Below are 19,142 nucleotides of genomic sequence, written 5' to 3'. Positions count from 1 at the left end.
CAGGGTATCACTGTTGTTGTTGTTGTTGTTGTTGCAGGGTATCACTGTTGTTGTTGTGTTGCAGGGTATCACTGTTGTTGTTGTGTTGCAGGGTATCACTGTTGTTGTTGCAGGGTATCACTGTTGTTGTTGTGTTGCAGGGTATCACTGTTGTTGTTGTTGTGTTGCAGGGTATCACTGCTGTTGTTGTTGTTGTGTTGCAGGGTATCACTGCTGTTGTTGTTGTTGTGTTGCAGGGTATCACTGCTGTTGTTGTTGTTGTTGTTGTGTTGCAGGGTATCACTGCTGTTGTTGTTGTTGTTGTGTTGCAGGGTATCACTGCTGTTGTTGTTGTTGTTGTGTTGCAGGGTATCACTGCTGTTGTTGTTGTTGTTGTGTTGCAGGGTATCACTGCTGTTGTGTTGCAGGGTATCACTGTTGTTGTGTTGCAGGGTATCACTGCTGTTGTTGTTGTTGTGGTATTGCAGGGTATCACTGTTGTTGTTGTTGTGTTGCAGGGTATCACTGTTGTTGTTGTTGTTGTTGTTGCAGGGTATCACTGTTGTTGTTGTAGGGTATCACTGCTGTTGTTGTTGTGTTGCAGGGTATCACTGCTGTTGTTTTGGTGTTGCAGGGTATCACTGTTGTTGTTGTTGTTGTTGTTGCAGGGTATCACTGCTGTTGTTGTTGTTGCAGGGTATCACTGCTGTTGTTGTTGTTGTTGCAGGGTATCACTGCTGTTGTTGTTGTTGTAGGGTATCACTGCTGTTGTTTTGGTGTTGCAGGGTATCACTGCTGTTGTTGTTGTTGTTGTTGTTGCAGGGTATCACTGCTGTTGTTGTTGTTGTTGCAGGGTATCACTGCTGTTGTTGTTGTGTTGCAGGGTATCACTGCTGTTGTTTTGGTGTTGCAGGGTATCACTGTTGTTGTTGTTGTTGTTGCAGGGTATCACTGTTGTTGTGTTGCAGGGTATCACTGCTGTTGTTGTGTTGCAGGGTATCACTGTTGTTGTGTTGCAGGGTATCACTGCTGTTGTTGTTGTTGTTGTGTTGCAGGGTATCACTGCTGTTGTTGTTGTGTTGCAGGGTATCACTGCTGTTGTTGTGTTGCAGGGTATCACTGTTGTTGTGTTGCAGGGTATCACTGCTGTTGTTGTTGTTGTTGTGTTGCAGGGTATCACTGCTGTTGTTGTTGTTGTTGTGTTGCAGGGTATCACTGCTGTTGTTGTTGTTGTTGTGTTGCAGGGTATCACTGTGAGCCGTTCAACAACCCCTCTGACTTCTTCCTAGACGTCACTAACGGAGAGGCTCAGTCTACACTAAACATCACTTCATTTAACTATGGTACACACACACCACACACACACCTCTGCAGACCCTAACCACTATAGACCCTAACCCCTACAGACCCTAACCCCTACAGACCCTAACCCCTACAGACCCTAACCCCTACAGACCCTACAGACCCTAACCCCTACAGACCCTACAGACCCTAACCCCTACAGACCCTACAGACCCTAACCTCTACAGACCCTACAGACCCTAACCCCTACAGACCCTAACCCCTACAGACCCTAACCCCTACAGACCCTAACCCCTACAGACCCTAACCCCTACAGACCCTACAGACCCTAACCTCTACAGACCCTACAGACCCTAACCCCTACAGACCCTAACCCCTACAGACCCTAACCCCTACAGACCCTACAGACCCTAACCCCTACAGACCCTAACCCCTATAGACCCTATAGACCCTAACCCCTACAGACCCTAACCCCTACAGACCCTACAGACCCTAAACCCTACAGACCCTAACCTCTGCTGACCCTAACCCCTATAGACCCTAACCCCTACAGACCCTAACCTCTATAGACCCTAACCCCTACAGACCCTAACCCCTACAGACCCTAACCTCTGCTGACCCTAACCCCTACAGACCCTAACCCCTACAGACCCTAACCTCTAATGACCCTAACCCCTACAGACCCTAACCTCTAATGACCCTAACCCCTACAGACCCTAACCTCTAATGACCCTAACCCCTACAGACCCTAACCTCTAATGACCCTAACCCCTACAGACCCTAACCTCTGCTGACCCTAACCCCTACAGACCCTAACCCCTGCTGACCCTAACCCCTACAGACCCTAACCCCTACAGACCCTAACCCCTATAGACCCTAACCTCTACAGACCCTAACCCCTACAGACCCTAACCCCTACAGACCCTAACCCCTACAGACCCTAACCCCTATAGACCCTAACCCCTACAGACCCTACAGACCCTAACCCCTACAGACCCTACAGACCCTAACTTCTACAGACCCTAACCCCTACAGACCCTAACTCCTACAGACCCTAACCCCTACAGACCCTAACCCCTACAGACCCTAACCCCTACAGACCCTAACCCCTACAGACCCTAACCCCTATAGACCCTAACCCCTATAGACCCTAACCCCTATAGACCCTAACCTCTACAGACCCTAACCCCTACAGACCCTAACCCCTACAGACCCTACAGACCCTAACGCCTACAGACCCTAACCCCTGCAGACCCTACAGACCCTAACCCCTACAGACCCTAACCCCTATAGACCCAATAGACCCTAACCCCTACAGACCCAATAGACCCTAACCCCTACAGACCCAATAGACCCTAACCCCTATAGACCCTACAGACCCTAACCCCTACAGACCCTAACCTCTGCTGACCCTAACCCCTATAGACCCTAACCCCTACAGACCCTAACCTCTATAGACCCTAACCCCTACAGACCCTAACCCCTACAGACCCTACAGACCCTAACCCCTACAGACAGACCCTACAGACCCTAACCCCTACAGACCCTACAGACCCTAACCTCTACAGACCCTACAGACCCTAACCCCTACAGACCCTAACCCCTACAGACCCTAACCCCTACAGACCCTAACCCCTACAGACCCTAACCCCTACAGACCCTACAGACCCTAACCTCTACAGACCCTACAGACCCTAACCCCTACAGACCCTAACCCTACAGACCCTAACCCCTACAGACCCTACAGACCCTAACCCCTACAGACCCTAACCCCTATAGACCCTATAGACCCTAACCCCTACAGACCCTAACCCCTACAGACCCTACAGACCCTAAACCCTACAGACCCTAACCTCTGCTGACCCTAACCCCTATAGACCCTAACCCCTACAGACCCTAACCTCTATAGACCCTAACCCCTACAGACCCTAACCCCTACAGACCCTAACCTCTGCTGACCCTAACCCCTACAGACCCTAACCCCTACAGACCCTAACCTCTAATGACCCTAACCCCTACAGACCCTAACCTCTAATGACCCTAACCCCTACAGACCCTAACCTCTAATGACCCTAACCCCTACAGACCCTAACCCCTGCTGACCCTAACCCCTACAGACCCTAACCCCTACAGACCCTAACCCCTATAGACCCTAACCTCTACAGACCCTAACCCCTACAGACCCTAACCCCTACAGACCCTAACCCCTACAGACCCTAACCCCTATAGACCCTAACCCCTACAGACCCTACAGACCCTAACCCCTACAGACCCTACAGACCCTAACTTCTACAGACCCTAACCCCTACAGACCCTAACTCCTACAGACCCTAACCCCTACAGACCCTAACCCCTACAGACCCTAACCCCTACAGACCCTAACCCCTATAGACCCTAACCCCTATAGACCCTAACCCCTATAGACCCTAACCTCTACAGACCCTAACCCCTACAGACCCTAACCCCTACAGACCCTACAGACCCTAACCCCTACAGACCCTAACCCCTGCAGACCCTACAGACCCTAACCCCTACAGACCCTAACCCCTATAGACCCAATAGACCCTAACCCCTACAGACCCAATAGACCCTAACCCCTACAGACCCAATAGACCCTAACCCCTATAGACCCTACAGACCCTAACCCCTACAGACCCTAACCTCTGCTGACCCTAACCCCTATAGACCCTAACCCCTACAGACCCTAACCTCTATAGACCCTAACCCCTACAGACCCTAACCCCTACAGACCCTAACCCCTACAGACCCTAACCCCTACAGACCCTAACCCCTACAGACCCTAACCCCTACAGACCCTAACCTCTGCTGACCCTAACCCCTATAGACCCTAACCCCTACAGACCCTAACCTCTATAGACCCTAACCCCTACAGACCCTAACCCCTACAGACCCTAACCCCTACAGACCCTAACCCCTACAGACCCTACAGACCCTAACCCCTACAGACCCTACAGACCCTAACCCCTACAGACCCTACAGACCCTAACCCTACAGAGACCCTACAGACCCTAACCCCTACAGACCCTAACCCCTACAGACCCTAACCCCTACAGACCCTAACCCCTACAGACCCTAACCCCTATAGACCCTAACCCCTATAGACCCTAACCCCTATAGACCCTAACCTCTACAGACCCTAACCCCTACAGACCCTAACCCCTACAGACCCTACAGACCCTAACCCCTACAGACCCTAACCCCTGCAGACCCTACAGACCCTAACCCCTACAGACCCTAACCCCTATAGACCCAATAGACCCTAACCCCTACAGACCCAATAGACCCTAACCCCTACAGACCCAATAGACCCTAACCCCTAGACCCTACAGACCCTAACCCCTACAGACCCTAACCTCTGCTGACCCTAACCCTATAGACCCTAACCCCTACAGACCCTAACCTCTATAGACCCTAACCCTACAGACCCTAACCCCTACAGACCCTAACCCCTACAGACCCTAACCCCTACAGACCCTACAGACCCTAACCCCTACAGACCCTACAGACCCTAACCCCTACAGACCCTACAGACCCTAACCTCTACAGACCCTACAGACCCTAACCCCTACAGACCCTAACCCCTACAGACCCTAACCCCTACAGACCCTAACCCCTACAGACCCTAACCCCTACAGACCCTAACCCCTACAGACCCTACAGACCCTAACCTCTACAGACCCTACAGACCCTAACCCCTACAGACCCTAACCCCTACAGACCCTAACCCCTACAGACCCTACAGACCCTAACCCCTACAGACCCTAACCCCTATAGACCCTATAGACCCTAACCCCTACAGACCCTAACCCCTACAGACCCTACAGACCCTAACCCCTACAGACCCTAACCTCTGCTGACCCTAACCCCTATAGACCCTAACCCCTACAGACCCTAACCTCTATAGACCCTAACCCCTACAGACCCTAACCCCTACAGACCCTAACCCCTACAGACCCTAACCTCTGCTGACCCTAACCCCTACAGACCCTAACCCCTACAGACCCTAACCTCTAATGACCCTAACCCCTACAGACCCTAACCTCTAATGACCCTAACCCCTACAGACCCTAACCTCTAATGACCCTAACCCCTACAGACCCTAACCTCTAATGACCCTAACCCCTACAGACCCTAACCTCTGCTGACCCTAACCCCTACAGACCCTAACCCCTACAGACCCTAACCCCTATAGACCCTAACCCCTACAGACCCTAACCCCTACAGACCCTAACCCCTACAGACCCTAACCCCTATAGACCCTAACCCCTACAGACCCTACAGACCCTAACCCCTACAGACCCTACAGACCCTAACTTCTACAGACCCTAACCCCTACAGACCCTAACCCCTACAGACCCTAACCCCTACAGACCCTAACCCCTATAGACCCTAACCCCTATAGACCCTAACCCCTATAGACCCTAACCCCTATAGACCCTAACCTCTACAGACCCTAACCCCTACAGACCCTAACCCCTACAGACCCTAACCCCTACAGACCCTACAGACCCTAACCCCTACAGACCCTAACCCCTGCAGACCCTACAGACCCTAACCCCTACAGACCCTAACCCCTATAGACCCAATAGACCCTAACCCCTACAGACCCAATAGACCCTAACCCCTACAGACCCAATAGACCCTAACCCCTATAGACCCAATAGACCCTAACCCCTACAGACCCAATAGACCCTAACCCCTATAGACCCAATAGACCCTAACCCCTATAGACCCAATAGACCCTAACCCCTACAGACCCTAACCTCTACAGACCCTAACCCCTATAGACCCTAACCCCTATAGACCCTAACCCCTACAGACCCTAACCCCTACAAACCCTAACCTCTGCTGACCCTAACCCCTACAGACCCTAACCCCTACAGACCCTAACCCCTACAGACCCTACAGACCCTAACCTCTACAGACCCTAACCCCTACAGACCCTAACCCCTATAGACCCTAACCCCTATAGACCCTAACCCCTACAGACCCTAACCCCTACAGACCCTAACCCCTACAGACCCTACAGACCCTAACCTCTACAGACCCTAACCCCTACAGACCCTAACCCCTATAGACCCTAACCCCTATAGACCCTAACCCCTATAGACCCTAACCCCTACAGACCCTAACCCCTACAGACCCTAACCCCTACAGACCCTAACCCCTACAGACCCTAACCCCTACAGACCCTACAGACCCTAACCCCTACAGACCCTAACCTCTGCTGACCCTAACCCCTACAGACCCTAACCCCTACAGACCCTAACCCCTACAGACCCTAACCCCTACAGACCCTAACCTCTGCTGACCCTAACCCCTACAGACCCTAACCTCTGCTGACCCTAACCCCTACAGACCCTAACCTCTGCTGACCCTAACCCCTATAGACCCTAACCCCTACAGACCCTACAGACCCTAACCCCTACAGACCCTAACCTCTATAGACCCTAACCCCTACAGACCCTAACCCCTACAGACCCTAACCTCTACAGACCCTAACCCCTACAGACCCTAACCCCTACAGACCCTAACCCCTACAGACCCTAACCCCTACAGACCCTAACCCCTACAGACCCTAACCCCTATAGACCCTAACCTCTACAGACCCTACAGACCCTAACCTCTACAGACCCTACAGACCCTAACCTCTACAGACCCTACAGACCCTAACCCCTACAGACCCTAACCCCTACAGACCCTAACCCCTACAGACCCTAACCCCTACAGACCCTACAGACCCTAACCTCTACAGACCCTAACCCCTACAGACCCTAACCCCTACAGACCCTACAGACCCTAACCCCTACAGACCCTAACCTCTGCTGACCCTAACCCCTACATACCCTAACCCCTACAGACCCTAACCCTACAGACCCTAACCTCTGCTGACCCTAACCCCTACAGACCCTAACCCCTACAGACCCTAACCCCTACAGACCCTAACCCCTACAGACCCTAACCCCTACAGACCCTAACCCCTACAGACCCTAACCCCTACAGACCCTAACCCCTATAGACCCTAACCCCTACAGACCCTACAGACCCTAACCCCTACAGACCCTACAGACCCTAACCTCTACAGACCCTAACCCCTACAGACCCTAACCCCTACAGACCCTAACCCCTACAGACCCTAACCCCTATAGACCCTAACTCCTATAGACCCTAACCCCTATAGACCCTAACCCCTATAGACCCTAACCTCTACAGACCCTAAACCCTACAGACCCTACAGACCCTAACCTCTGCTGACCCTAACCCCTACAGACCCTAACCCCTACAGACCCTAACCCCTACAGACCCTAACCCCTACAGACCCTAACCCCTACAGACCCTAACCTCTACAGACCCTAACCTCTACAGACCCTAACCCCTACAGACCCTAACCCCTACAGACCCTAACCCCTACAGACCCTAACCCCTACAGACCCTAACCCCTACAGACCCTAACCCCTACAGACCCTAACCCCTACAGACCCTAACCCCTACAGACCCTAACCTCTACAGACCCTAACCCCTATAGACCCTAACCTCTACAGACCCTACAGACCCTAACCTCTACAGACCCTACAGCCCCTAACCTCTACAGACCCTACAGACCCTAACCTCTACAGACCCTACAGACCCTAACCTCTACAGACCCTACAGACCCTAACCCCTACAGACCCTAACCCCTATAGACCCTAACCCCTACAGACCCTACAGACCCTAACCCCTATAGACCCTAACCCCTACAGACCCTACAGACCCTAACCCCTACAGACCCTAACCCCTACAGACCCTAACCCCTACAGACCCTACAGACCCTAACCCCTACAGACCCTAACCCCTACAGACCCTAACCCCTACAGACCCTAACCCCTACAGACCCTAACCCCTACAGACCCTAACCCCTATAGACCCTAACCCCTACAGACCCTAACCCCTACAGACCCTAACCCCTATAGACCCTAACCCCTATAGACCCTAACCCCTATAGACCCTAACCCCTACAGACCCTAACCCCTACAGACCCTAACCCCTACAGACCCTAACCCTACAGACCCTACAGACCCTAACCCCTACAGACCCTAACCCCTACAGACCCTAACCCCTACAGACCCTAACCCCTATAGACCCTAACCCCTACAGACCCTACAGACCCTAACTCCTACAGACCCTACAGACCCTAACCTCTACAGACCCTAACCCCTACAGACCCTAACCTCTACAGACCCTAAACCCTACAGACCCTAACCCCTACAGACCCTACAGACCCTAACCCCTACAGACCCTAACCCCTACAGACCCTACAGACCCTAACCCCTACAGACCCTAACCCCTACAGACCCTAACCCCTACAGACCCTAACCCCTACAGACCCTAACCCCTACAGACCCTAACCTCTGCTGACCCTAACCCCTACAGACCCTAAACCCTACAGACCCTAACCCCTACAGACCCTAACCTCTGCTGACCCTAACCCCTACAGACCCTAACCTCTGCTGACCCTAACCCCTACAGACCCTAACCCCTACAGACCCTACAGACCCTAACCCCTACAGACCCTAACCCCTACAGACCCTAACCCCTACAGACCCTAACCCCTATAGACCCTAACCCCTATAGACCCTATAGACCCTAACCCCTACAGACCCTAACCCCTACAGACCCTAACCCCTACAGACCCTAACCCCTACAGACCCTAACCCCTACAGACCCTAACCTCTGCTGACCCTAACCTCTATAGACCCTAACCCCTACAGACCCTAACCTCTGCTGACCCTAACCTCTATAGACCCTAACCCCTACAGACCCTAACCCCTACAGACCCTAACCCCTACAGACCCTAACCTCTGCTGACCCTAACCCCTACAGACCATAACCTCTGCTGACCCTAACCTCTCCTCCCTAGATGATAAGGAGAACTGTGACAACAGCAACCTTCTGGCAGTGAGCTACAGACAGTCAACTCAGTACCAGAGGGTGGTGGAGGAGCTGGACCATTTGACCCAGGGTCTGGAGGGAGGGGTCGGAGGTCAGGGACAGAAGGCTGACTACGTCACCTCCTTCTGGTACCAGGTCAGCTAATCACTGAGCTCTGTCTGAACCCTCACAGCGAGAATTCCAGAACTGTATAGCTGAGTGTTCCAGAACTGTTAGAGTTGAGCGTTCTAGAACTGTTAGAGTTGAGCGTTCTAGAACTGTTAGAGTTGAGCGTTCTAGAACTGTTAGAGTTGAGCGTTCTAGAACTGTTAGAGTTGAGCGTTCTAGAACTGTTAGAGTTGAGCGTTCTAGAACTGTTAGAGTTGAGCGTTCTAGAACTGTTAGAGTTGAGCGTTCTAGAACTGTTAGAGTTGAGTGTTCCAGAACTGTTAGAGTTGAGCGTTCTAGAACTGTTAGAGTTGAGCGTTCTAGAACTGTTAGAGTTGAGCGTTCTAGAACTGTTAGAGTTGAGCGTTCTAGAACTGTTAGAGTTGAGCGTTCTAGAACTGTTAGAGTTGAGCGTTCTAGAACTGTTAGAGTTGAGCGTTCTAGAACTGTTAGAGTTGAGCGTTCTAGAACTGTTAGAGTTGAGAGTTATTATGGAGTGTTTGTTTGTGTGCTCTGAGTTCATCATTAAGTTGTAAACTCATGATGAACTTTGGGCGACCTGGCACTGTATGAAAAGTGTTATCTAGATGTGTGGTTCTGTTATATAATGTGTTGAAGAGGAGGATACTGTGTGGCTGTGTGTGTGTTCTCTAGATGAGGATACTGTGTGTGTGTTCTCTAGATGAGGATACTGTGTGGCTGTGTGTGTGTTCTCTAGATGAGGATACTGTGTGGCTGTGTGTGTGTTCTCTAGATGAGGATACTGTGTGGCTGTGTGTGTTCTCTAGATGAGGATACTGTGTGTATGTGTTCTCTAGATGAGGATACTGTGTGTGTGTGTGTGTGTTCTCTAGATGAGGATACTGTGTGTGTGTGTGTGTTCTCTAGATGAGGATACTGTGTGTATGTGTTCTCTAGATGAGGATACTGTGTGTGTGTGTGTTCTCTAGATGAGGATACTGTGTGGCTGTGTGTGTTCTCTAGATGAGGATACTGTGTGTGTGTGTGTTCTCTAGATGAGGATACTGTGTGTGTGTGTGTGTTCTCTAGATGAGGATACTGTGTGGCTGTGTGTGTTCTCTAGATGAGGATACTGTGTGGCTGTGTGTGTTCTCTAGATGAGGATACTGTGTGTGTGTGTGTGTTCTCTAGATGAGGATACTGTGTGTGTGTGTGTTCTCTAGATGAGGATACTGTGTGTGTGTGTGTGTTCTCTAGATGAGGATACTGTGTGTGTGTGTGTGTTCTCTAGATGAGGATACTGTGTGTGTGTGTTCTCTAGATGAGGATACTGTGTGTGTGTTCTCTAGATGAGGATACTGTGTGTGTGTGTTCTCTAGATGAGGATACTGTGTGTGTGTGTTCTCTAGATGAGGATACTGTGTGTGTGTTCTCTAGATGAGGATACTGTGTGTGTGTGTTCTCTAGATGAGGATAGTGGGTGGTCGTATGGTGGTGAACTCTCTCAGGAACCCCCAGACATCGTACGCTCAGCTGGCCCTCAACATCTTCTTCGCTCTGCTGGTCGGCCTCATTTACTACCAGATCCCCCTGACTCTACCTGAAGCCCTACAGAACAGGTGTCTGTCTTGTCTATCTGTCCTGTCTGTCTGTCTGTCTGTCTGTCTGTCTGTCTGTCTGTCTGTACGTCTTGTCTGTCTGTCTGTCTGTACGTCTTGTCTGTCTGTCCTGTCTGTATTGTCTGTGTGTCTCACAGTGCAGCAGTATCTATTCTTTATTCTCTCTCTCTCAGGATGGGAGCATTCTTTTTCCTCATCATCAACATGGTGTTTGGGAATCTTTCAGCTGTGGAACTCTTCATCAATGAGAGAGCTCTGTTCATGTGAGTCTTTCTGTTTGTATGTGTTCTGACTCTCTCTCTGTGTGTTCTGACTCTCTCTGTGTGTTCTGACTCTCTCTGTGTGTGTTCAGACTCTCTCTGTGTGTGTTCAGACTCTCTCTGTGTGTGTTCTGACTCTCTCTCTGTGTGTTCTGACTCTCTCTCTGTGTGTTCTGACTCTCTCTGTGTGTGTTCAGACTCTCTCTGTGTGTGTTCAGACTCTCTCTGTGTGTGTTCAGACTCTCTCTGTGTGTGTTCAGACTCTCTCTGTGTGTGTTCAGACTCTCTCTGTGTGTGTTCAGACTCTCTCTGTGTGTGTTCAGACTCTCTCTGTGTGTGTTCAGACTCTCTCTGTGTGTGTTCAGACTCAGTCTGTGTGTGTTCAGACTCTCTCTGTGTGTTCAGACTCTCTCTGTGTGTGTTCAGACTCTCACTGTGTGTGTTCAGACTCTCTCTGTGTGTGTTCTGACTCTGTGTGTTCTGACTATCTCTGTGTGTATTCTGACTATCTCTGTGTGTTCTGAATTGCTCTGTGTGTTCTGACTCTCTCTCTCTCTCTGTGTGTATTCTGACTCTCTGTGTGTTCTGACTCTCTGTGTGTGTTCTGACTCTCTGTGTGTTTGTGTGTTCTGACTCTCTCTGTGTGTGTTCTGACTCTCTGGTTGTTCTGACTTTCTCTGTGTGTTCTGACTCTCTCTGTGTGTGTTCTGACTCTCTGGTTGTTCTGACTTTCTCTGTGTGTTCTGACTCTCTGTGTGTTTGTGTGTTCTGACTCTATCTCTGTGTGTATTCTGACTCTCTGTGTGTGTTCTGACTCTGTGTGTTCTTACTCTGTGTGTGTTTTGTCTCGCTCTCTCTGTGTGTTTGTGTGTGTATTCTGACTCTCTGTGTGTATTCTGACTCTCTGTGTGTATTCTGACTCTCTGTGTGTATTCTGACTCTCTGTGTGTATTCTGATTCTCTGTGTGTGTGTGTATTCTGATTCTCTGTGTGTGTGTTCTGACTCTCTCTGTGTGTTCTGACTCTCTCTGTGTGTTCTGACTCTCTCTGTGTGTTCTGACTCTCTGTGTGTTCTGACTCTCTCTCTCTCTCTCTCTGTGTGTTCTGACTCTCTCTGTGTGTTCTGACTCTCTCTGTGTGTGTTCTGACTCTCTCTCTCTCTCTCTCTCTGTGTGTGTGTTCTGACTCTCTCTCTCTCTTTCTCTGTGTTCTGACTCTCTGTGTGTTTCAGCCATGAGAACTCTAGTGGGTACTACCGTACGTCCGTCTACTTCCTGTCTAAGATATTCGCTGACCTCATCCCCAACCGCATTGTCCCTATCCTCGTCTTCTCAGCAATCGCCTACTATATGATGGGTATGAACCATACACACAGCCATCACCTACTATATGATGGGTATGAACCACACACACAGCCATCACCTACTATATGATGGGTATGAACCATACACACACAGCCATCACCTACTATATGATGGGTATGAACCATACACACAGCCATCTCCTACTATATGATGGGTATGAACCATACACACAGCCATCGCCTACTATATGATGGGTATGAACCATACACACAGCCATCACCTACTATATGATGGGTATGAACCATACACACAGCCATCGCCTACTATATGATGGTATGAACCATACACAGCCATCACCTACTATATGATGGTATGAACCACACACAGCCATCACCTACTATATGATGGGTATGAACCATACAGCCATCGCCTACTATATGATGGGTATGTACCATACATACAGCCATCGCCTACTCTATGATGGGTATGAACCATACACACAGCCATCACCTACTATATGATGGGTATGAACCACACACAGCCATCGCCTACTATATGATGGTATGAACCATACACACAGCCATCACCTACTATATGATGGGTATGAACCACACAGCCATCACCTACTATATGATGGGTATGAACCACACACACAGCCATCGCCTACTATATGATGGGTATGAACCATACACACAGCCATCACCTACTATATGATGGGTATGAACCATACACAGCCATCACCTACTATATGATGGGTATGAACCATACACACAGCCATCGCCTACTATATGATGGTATGAACCATACAGCCATCGCCTACTATATGATGGGTATGAACCATACACACAGCCATCACCTACTATATGATGGGTATGAACCATACACACAGCCATCACCTACTATATGATGGGTATGAACCATACACACAGCCATCACCTACTATATGATGGTATGAACCACACACAGCCATCACCTACTATATGATGGTATGAACCACACACAGCCATCACCTACTATATGATGGGTATGAACCACACAGCCATCACCTACTATATGATGGGTATGAACCATACACACAGCCATCGCCTACTATATGATGGGTATGAACCATACACACAGCCATCACCTACTATATGATGGGTATGAACCATACACACAGCCATCACCTATATGATGGGTATGAACCATACACACAGCCATCACCTACTATATGATGGGTATGAACCATACACACAGCCATCGCCTACTATATGATGGGTATGAACCATACACACAGCCATCACCTACTATATGATGGGTATGAACCATACACACAGCCATCACCTACTATATGATGGGTATGAACCATACACACAGCCATCACCTACTATATGATGGGTATGAACCATACACACAGCCATCTCCTACTATATGATGGGTATGAACCATACACACAGCCATCGCCTACTATATGATGGGTATGAACCATACACACAGCCATCACCTACTATATCAAATCAAATCAAATTTTATTTGTCACATACACATGGTTAGCAGATGTTAATGCGAGTGTAGCGAAATGCTTGTGCTTCTAGTTCCGACAATGCAGTGATAACCAACAAGTAATCTAACTAACAATTCCAAAACTACTGTCTTATACACAGTGTAAGGGGATAAGGAATATGTACATAAGGATATATGAATGAGTGATGGTACAGAGCAACATACAGTAGATGGTATCGAGTACAGTATATACATATGAGATGAGTATGTAGACAAAGTAAACAAAGTGGCATAGTTAAAGTGGCTAGTGACATAAGAATGCAGTCGATGATCTAGAGTACAGTATATACATATGCATATGAGATGAATAGTGTAGGGTAAGTAACATTATATAAGGTAGCATTGTTTAAAGTGGCTAGTGATATATTTACATCATTTCCCATCAATTCCCATTATTAAAGTGGCTGGAGTTGGGTCAGTGTCAATGACAGTGTGTTGGCAGCAGCCACTCAATGTTAGTGATTGCTGTTTAACAGTCTGATGGCCTTGAGATAGAAGCTGTTTTTCAGTCTCTCGGTCCCAGCTTTGATGCACCTGTACTGACCTCGCCTTCTGGATGATAGCGGGGTGAACAGGCAGTGGTTTGGGTGGTTGATGTCCTTGATGATCTTTATGGCCTTCCTGTAACATCGGGTGGTGTAGGTGTCCTGGAGGGCAGGTAGTTTGCCCCCGGTGATGCGTTGTGCAGACCTCACTACCCTCTGGAGAGCCTTACGGTTGAGGGCGGAGCAGTTGCCGTACCAGGCGGTGATACAGCTCGCCAGGATGCTCTCGATTGTGCATCTGTAGAAGTTTGTGAGTGCTTTTGGTGACAAGCCGAATTTCTTCAGCCTCCTGAGGTTGAAGAGGCGCTGCTGCGCTGACTTCTTCACGACGCTGTCAGTGTGAGTGGACCAATTCAGTTTGTCTGTGATGTGTATGCCAAGGAACTTAAAACTTGCTACCCTCTCCACTACTGATCCATCGATGTGGATAGGGGTGTTCCCTCTGCTGTTTCCTGAAGTCCACAATCATCTCCTTAGTTTTGTTGACGTTGAGTGTGAGGTTATTTTCCTGACACCACACTCCGAGGGCCCTCACCTCCTCCCTGTAGGCCGTCTCGTCGTTGTTGGTAATCAAGCCTACCACTGTTGTGTCGTCCGCAAACTTGATGATTGAGTTGGAGGCGTGCATGGCCACGCAGTCGTGGGTGAACAGGGAGTACAGGAGAGGGCTCAGAACGCACCCTTGTGGGGCCCCGTGTTGAGGATCAGCGGGAGGAGATGTTGTTGCCTACCCTCACCACCTGTGGGCGGCCCGTCAGGAAGTCCAGTACCCAGTTGCACAGGGGCGGGTCGAGACCCAGGGTCTCGAGCTTGATGACGAGCTTGGAGGGTACTATGGTATTGAATGCCGAGCTGTAGTCGATGAACAGCATTCTCACATAGGTATTCCTCTTGTCCAGGTGGGTTAGGGCAGTGTGCAGTGTGGTTGAGATTGCATCGTCTGTGGACCTATTTGGGCGGTAAGCAAATTGGAGTGGGTCTAGGGTGTCAGGTAGGGTGGAGGTGATATGGTCCTTGACTAGTCTCTCAAAGCACTTCATGATGACGGAAGTGAGTGCTACGGGGCGGTAGTCGTTTAGCTCAGTTACCTTAGCTTTCTTGGGAACAGGAACAATGGTGGCCCTCTTGAAGCATGTGGGAACAGCAGACTGGTATAGGGATTGATTGAATATGTCCGTAAACACACCGGCCAGCTGGTCTGCGCATGCTCTGAGGGCGCGGCTGGGGATGCCGTCTGGGCCTGCAGCCTTGCGAGGGTTAACACGTTTAAATGTCTTACTCACCTCGGCTGCAGTGAAGGAGAGACTGCATGTTTTCGTTGCAGGCAGTGTCAGTGGCACTGTATTGTCCTCAAAGCGGGCAAAAAGTGATTTAGTCTGCCTGGGAGCAAGACATCCTGGTCCGTGACTGGGCTGGGTTTCTTCTTGTAGTCCGTGATTGACTGTAGACCCTGCCACATGCCTCTTGTGTCTGAGCCATTGAATTGAGATTCCACTTTGTCTCTGTACTGACGCTTAGCTTGTTTAATAGCCTTGCGGAGGGAATAGCTGCATTGTTTATATTCGGACATATTACCAGACACCTTGCCCTGATTAAAAGCAGTGGTTCGCGCTTTCAGTTTCACGCGAATGCTGCCATCAATCCACGGTTTCTGGTTTGGGAATGTTTTTATCGTTGCTATTGGAAAGACATCTTCGACGCACGTTCTAATGAACTCGCACACCGAATCAGCGTATTCGTCAATATTTCCATCTGACGCAATACGTCAGATGATGGGTATGAACCATACACACAGCCATCACCTACTATATGATGATATGAACCACACACAGCCATCACCTACTATATGATGGTATGAACCACACACAGCCATCACCTACTATATGATGGGTATGAACCATACAGCCATCGCCTACTATATGATGGGTATGTACCATACATACAGCCATCGCCTACTCTATGATGGGTATGAACCATACACACAGCCATCACCTACTATATGATGGGTATGAACCACACAGCCATCACCTACTATATGATGGGTATGAACCATACACACAGCCATCACCTACTATATGATGGTATGAACCACACACAGCCATCACCTACTATATGATGGTATGAACCACACACAGCCATCACCTACTATATGATGGGTATGAACCATACACACAGCCATCACCTACTATATGATGGTATGAACCATACACACAGCCATCGCCTACTATATGATGGGTATGAACCATACACACAGCCATCTCCTACTGTATGATGGTATGAACCATACACACAGCCATCGCCTACTATATGATGGGTATGAACCATACACACAGCCATCACCTACTATATGATGGGTATGAACCATACACACAGCCATCACCTACTATATGATGGGTATGAACCATACACACAGCCATCACCTACTATATGATGGGTATGAACCATACACACAGCCATCACCTACTATATGATGGGTATGAACCATACACACAGCCATCGCCTACTATATGATGGGTATGAACCATACACAGATACACACAGCCATCACCTACTATATGATGGGTATGAACCATACACACAGCCATCACCTACTATATGATGGGTATGAACCATACACACAGCCATCACCTACTATATGATGGGTATGAACCATACACACAGCCATCACCTACTATATGATGGGTATGAACCATACACACAGCCATCGCCTACTATATGATGGGTATGAACCACACAGCCATCGCCTACTATATGATGGGTATGAACCATACACACAGCCATCGCCTACTATATGATGGGTATGAACCATACACACAGCCATCACCTACTATATGATGGGTATGAACCATACACACAGCCATCGCCTACTATATGATGGGTATGAACCATACACAGATACACACAGCCATCACCTACTATATGATGGGTATGAACCATACACACAGCCATCACCTACTATATGATGGGTATGAACCATACACACAGCCATCACCTACTATATGATGGGTATGAACCATACACACAGCCATCGCCTACTATATGATGGGTATGAACCATACACACAGCCATCACCTACTATATGATGGGTATGAACCATACACACAGCCATCACCTACTATATGATGGGTATGAACCATACACACAGCCATCACCTACTATATGATGGGTATGAACCATACACACAGCCATCACCTACTATATGATGGTATGAACCATACACAGATACACACAGCCATCACCTACTATATGATGGGTATGAACCATACACACAGCCATCACCTACTATATGATGGTATGAACCATACACAGATACACACAGCCATCACCTACTATATGATGGGTATGGACCATACAGACACATCCATCGCCTACTATACACACAACACACACGGGTCAGAACACACACACACACACACGGGTCAGAACACACACACACACACACGGGTCAGAACACACACACACACACACAGTTCAGAACACACACACACAGTTCAGAACACACCACACACACACACGGGTCAGAACACACACACACACACACACACGGGTCAGAACACACACACACACACACACACAGTTCAGAACACACACACACACACACAGTTCAGAACACACACACACACACACAGTTCAGAACACACCACACACACACACAGTTCAGAACACACAACACACACACACAGTTCAGAACACACACAACACACAGTTCAGAACACACCACACACACACACAGTTCAGAACACACACAGTTCAGAACACACACACACACACACACACGGGTCAGAACACACAACACACACACACAGTTCAGAACACACCACACACACACACAGTTCAGAACACACACACACACACACAGTTCAGAACACACCACACACACACACAGTTCAGAACACACACACACACACACACACAGTTCAGAACACACCACACACACACACAGTTCAGAACACACACACACACACACACGGGTCAGAACACACAACACACACACACAGTTCAGAACACACCACACACACACACAGTTCAGAACACACACACACACACACAGTTCAGAACACACCACACACACACAGTTCAGAACACACCACACACACACAGTTCAGAACACACCACACACACACACAGTTCAGAACACACCACACACACACACAGTTCAGAACACACCACACACACACAGTTCAGAACACACCACACACACACAGTTCAGAACACACCACACACACACAGTTCAGAACACACCACACACACACAGTTCAGAACACACCACACACACACAGTTCAGAACACACACCACACACACACACACAGTTCAGAACACACCACACACACACACAGTTCAGAACACACCACACACACACACAGTTCAGAACACACCACACACACACACAGTTCAGAACACACCACACACACACACAGTTCAGAACACACCACACACACACAGTTCAGAACACACCACACACACACACAGTTCAGAACACACCACACACACACACAGTTCAGAACACACCACACACACACACAGTTCAGAAC

The 19,142-nt window shown here is 49.1% G+C and overlaps 1 protein-coding gene across 9 annotated transcripts in view; it reads left to right on the top strand.

Moving 5' to 3' along the window:
• The window catches only part of LOC135570290 (broad substrate specificity ATP-binding cassette transporter ABCG2-like), a 68,153-nt gene that overhangs the window by 38,590 nt on the left and 10,421 nt on the right, over nt 1-19,142 (top strand). For 8 of the 9 annotated variants that reach the window (XM_065016407.1, XM_065016406.1, XM_065016403.1 and 5 more), the window contains 5 exons: nt 1,224-1,322; nt 9,200-9,366; nt 10,807-10,958; nt 11,132-11,221; nt 12,450-12,574. In XM_065016407.1, coding sequence (XP_064872479.1) covers nt 1,224-1,322; nt 9,200-9,366; nt 10,807-10,958; nt 11,132-11,221; nt 12,450-12,574 — 633 coding nt within the window. The remainder of the gene's footprint in view (nt 1-1,223; nt 1,323-9,199; nt 9,367-10,806; nt 10,959-11,131; nt 11,222-12,449; nt 12,575-19,142) is intronic. The other variant, XM_065016410.1, reaches the window with a different exon arrangement.

Source organism: Oncorhynchus nerka, unplaced genomic scaffold (genome assembly GCF_034236695.1).
Source record: "Oncorhynchus nerka isolate Pitt River unplaced genomic scaffold, Oner_Uvic_2.0 unplaced_scaffold_993, whole genome shotgun sequence".
Classification (NCBI taxonomy): Eukaryota; Metazoa; Chordata; class Actinopteri; order Salmoniformes; family Salmonidae; genus Oncorhynchus; species Oncorhynchus nerka.
The sequence above is the reverse complement of the archived record's forward strand: the minus strand, read 5'-3'. Positions and strand labels throughout refer to the sequence as shown.